We start from the raw sequence: 1,783 nt of genomic DNA on the forward strand, positions 1-1,783 counted from the left end.
AGATAGTTGTTTAGAGGTTAATTGATGTTGGGGGAACCTTATCTCCCCGTTATTGTTTCTTTTTATATTTATGACCATGTTTTCGAATTATTGTGTTTCTTCCGCATTACTTTGATCATATGAATTAGGTGCATGATTACCAGACAGATAGGGGTGTTTCAGACCTCCATGGTTCAAAATGCTCGTCACGGCCAGGCCCTGGTTCAGGTCGTGACATAAATCCTCATCCTTAATTCATGTTCTCCACACCTTCCTATCAAGGGGCATGTCCTTCATATATTGTAACCATTTCATGTCAGGCCTAATCATCTCTCTCCAATATTTCTTCCACCTACCTCTACCCTATCTAAAACCATAGCCAATCTCCTATACCTCTATATTAGAGCATCTGTGCACCTCCTCATCATATACCCGAACCACTGTAAGTCTGTAACCACACTTTTCACATATTGTCTTCCACCGAACCTACTCCACCTTCTCTCGAATAACCTCATTTCTAACCTTATCTCTCCTGATAAGTCCATACATCCATCTCAACATCCTCATCTCCGCTACCTTCAACTTTTGGATGTGGGAGCTTTTAACTGCCCAACACTCCACTCCATACAACATAGCCAGTCGGATTGCCACTCTGTAGAACTTACCTTTAAGCTTAGAAGGCACTTTCTTATCACACAATACTCTCGAAGCGAGCCTCCACTTCAGCCACCCTACATCAATACGGTGTGTGACATCATCGTCAATCTCTCCATTCCCTGAATCATTGACCCATGATACTTGACACTATCCCGCCTCTAAGTGGCCTGAGAATCCATCTCAACTACCATGCCATCCACATGCGTTGAATCATTGAACTTACATCCCAAGTGCTCCGTCTTGGTATTGCTCAACTTAAACCCTTTAGACTATAGGGTCTGTCGCCAAACCTCCAACTTATCAGTAACTATTTCTCGAGTCTCATGTATAAGTACAACATAATCTGCAAATAACATACACCAAGGCACCTCACCTTGAATACGCAACATCAAAACATCTATCACCAAGGCAAATAAAATGGGCTAAGAGACAATCCCTAATGCAACCTTGTCAAAACAGGAAACTGCTCCAAATCTCCTCCTACCATCGTTATATGAGTCTTTCTTCCATCGTACATGTCCTAAATCGACCTAGTGTATGCCACAAGCGAATATGAACTGTACTTGCATACTGTAAAGAAATAATTTCCTACTTGTGCATCATATGAACTGTACTTGCTTACTCCAATGAAGCTCTTCTTACATTGGTTTTAGGTCCTATGGGGTCAAGTTAGGTAATTCTTAATACTAGAGATTATCATAATGGAAACTAATGTTCCATTTTACTCGTGCACTGCAGAGCATCTCCGTCTTTGGTGTTGAATTCTAGTGAAGAAAATGGTTCAATTCCGCTGCATCCTCAACCACTTAATGTGATTCCCCTCAGCTGGTATATCCATGTACTGGCCCTCCGCTACCAAGCAGTTATCATGCTTCATCGTCACTAAATATCAATGCTCGTTCAGTCTCAGTTGAAGTTAGTACAACTTCATCGTCCAAGCATATTAACTCTCAGCAGCATGCTGGGGTCAGCCTATAATGGTTTTTCTCTGCTTGTCCAGACAGAGAGGAGCGGGACGATCTTATAAATCATACTAATGACGGGGTTGCCTTTATTGGATCAACTTTGTTGGGAAAGGTTGGGCCACTCATTGGTTCAGCTGATATAGCTGAATCTGAAGATGCTTATGTATTCCGAGTTTCACTTC

The 1,783-nt window shown here is 41.9% G+C and overlaps 1 protein-coding gene across 1 annotated transcript; it reads left to right on the forward strand.

Moving 5' to 3' along the window:
* Window positions 1-1,374: 1,374 nt before the first annotated feature.
* On the forward strand, window positions 1,375-1,764 carry LOC124893135 (alpha-crystallin domain-containing protein 22.3-like; the record flags this gene model as incomplete). Its single annotated transcript, XM_047404243.1, has 2 exons — window positions 1,375-1,514; window positions 1,637-1,764. Coding segments are annotated over 2 exons (268 nt in total), but the record flags the coding sequence as incomplete, so codon positions are not given.
* Between the last annotated feature and the right edge of the window lie 19 nt (window positions 1,765-1,783).

The sequence above is a fragment of the Capsicum annuum genome, unplaced genomic scaffold (genome assembly GCF_002878395.1).
Source record: "Capsicum annuum cultivar UCD-10X-F1 unplaced genomic scaffold, UCD10Xv1.1 ctg54422, whole genome shotgun sequence".
Classification (NCBI taxonomy): Eukaryota; Viridiplantae; Streptophyta; class Magnoliopsida; order Solanales; family Solanaceae; genus Capsicum; species Capsicum annuum.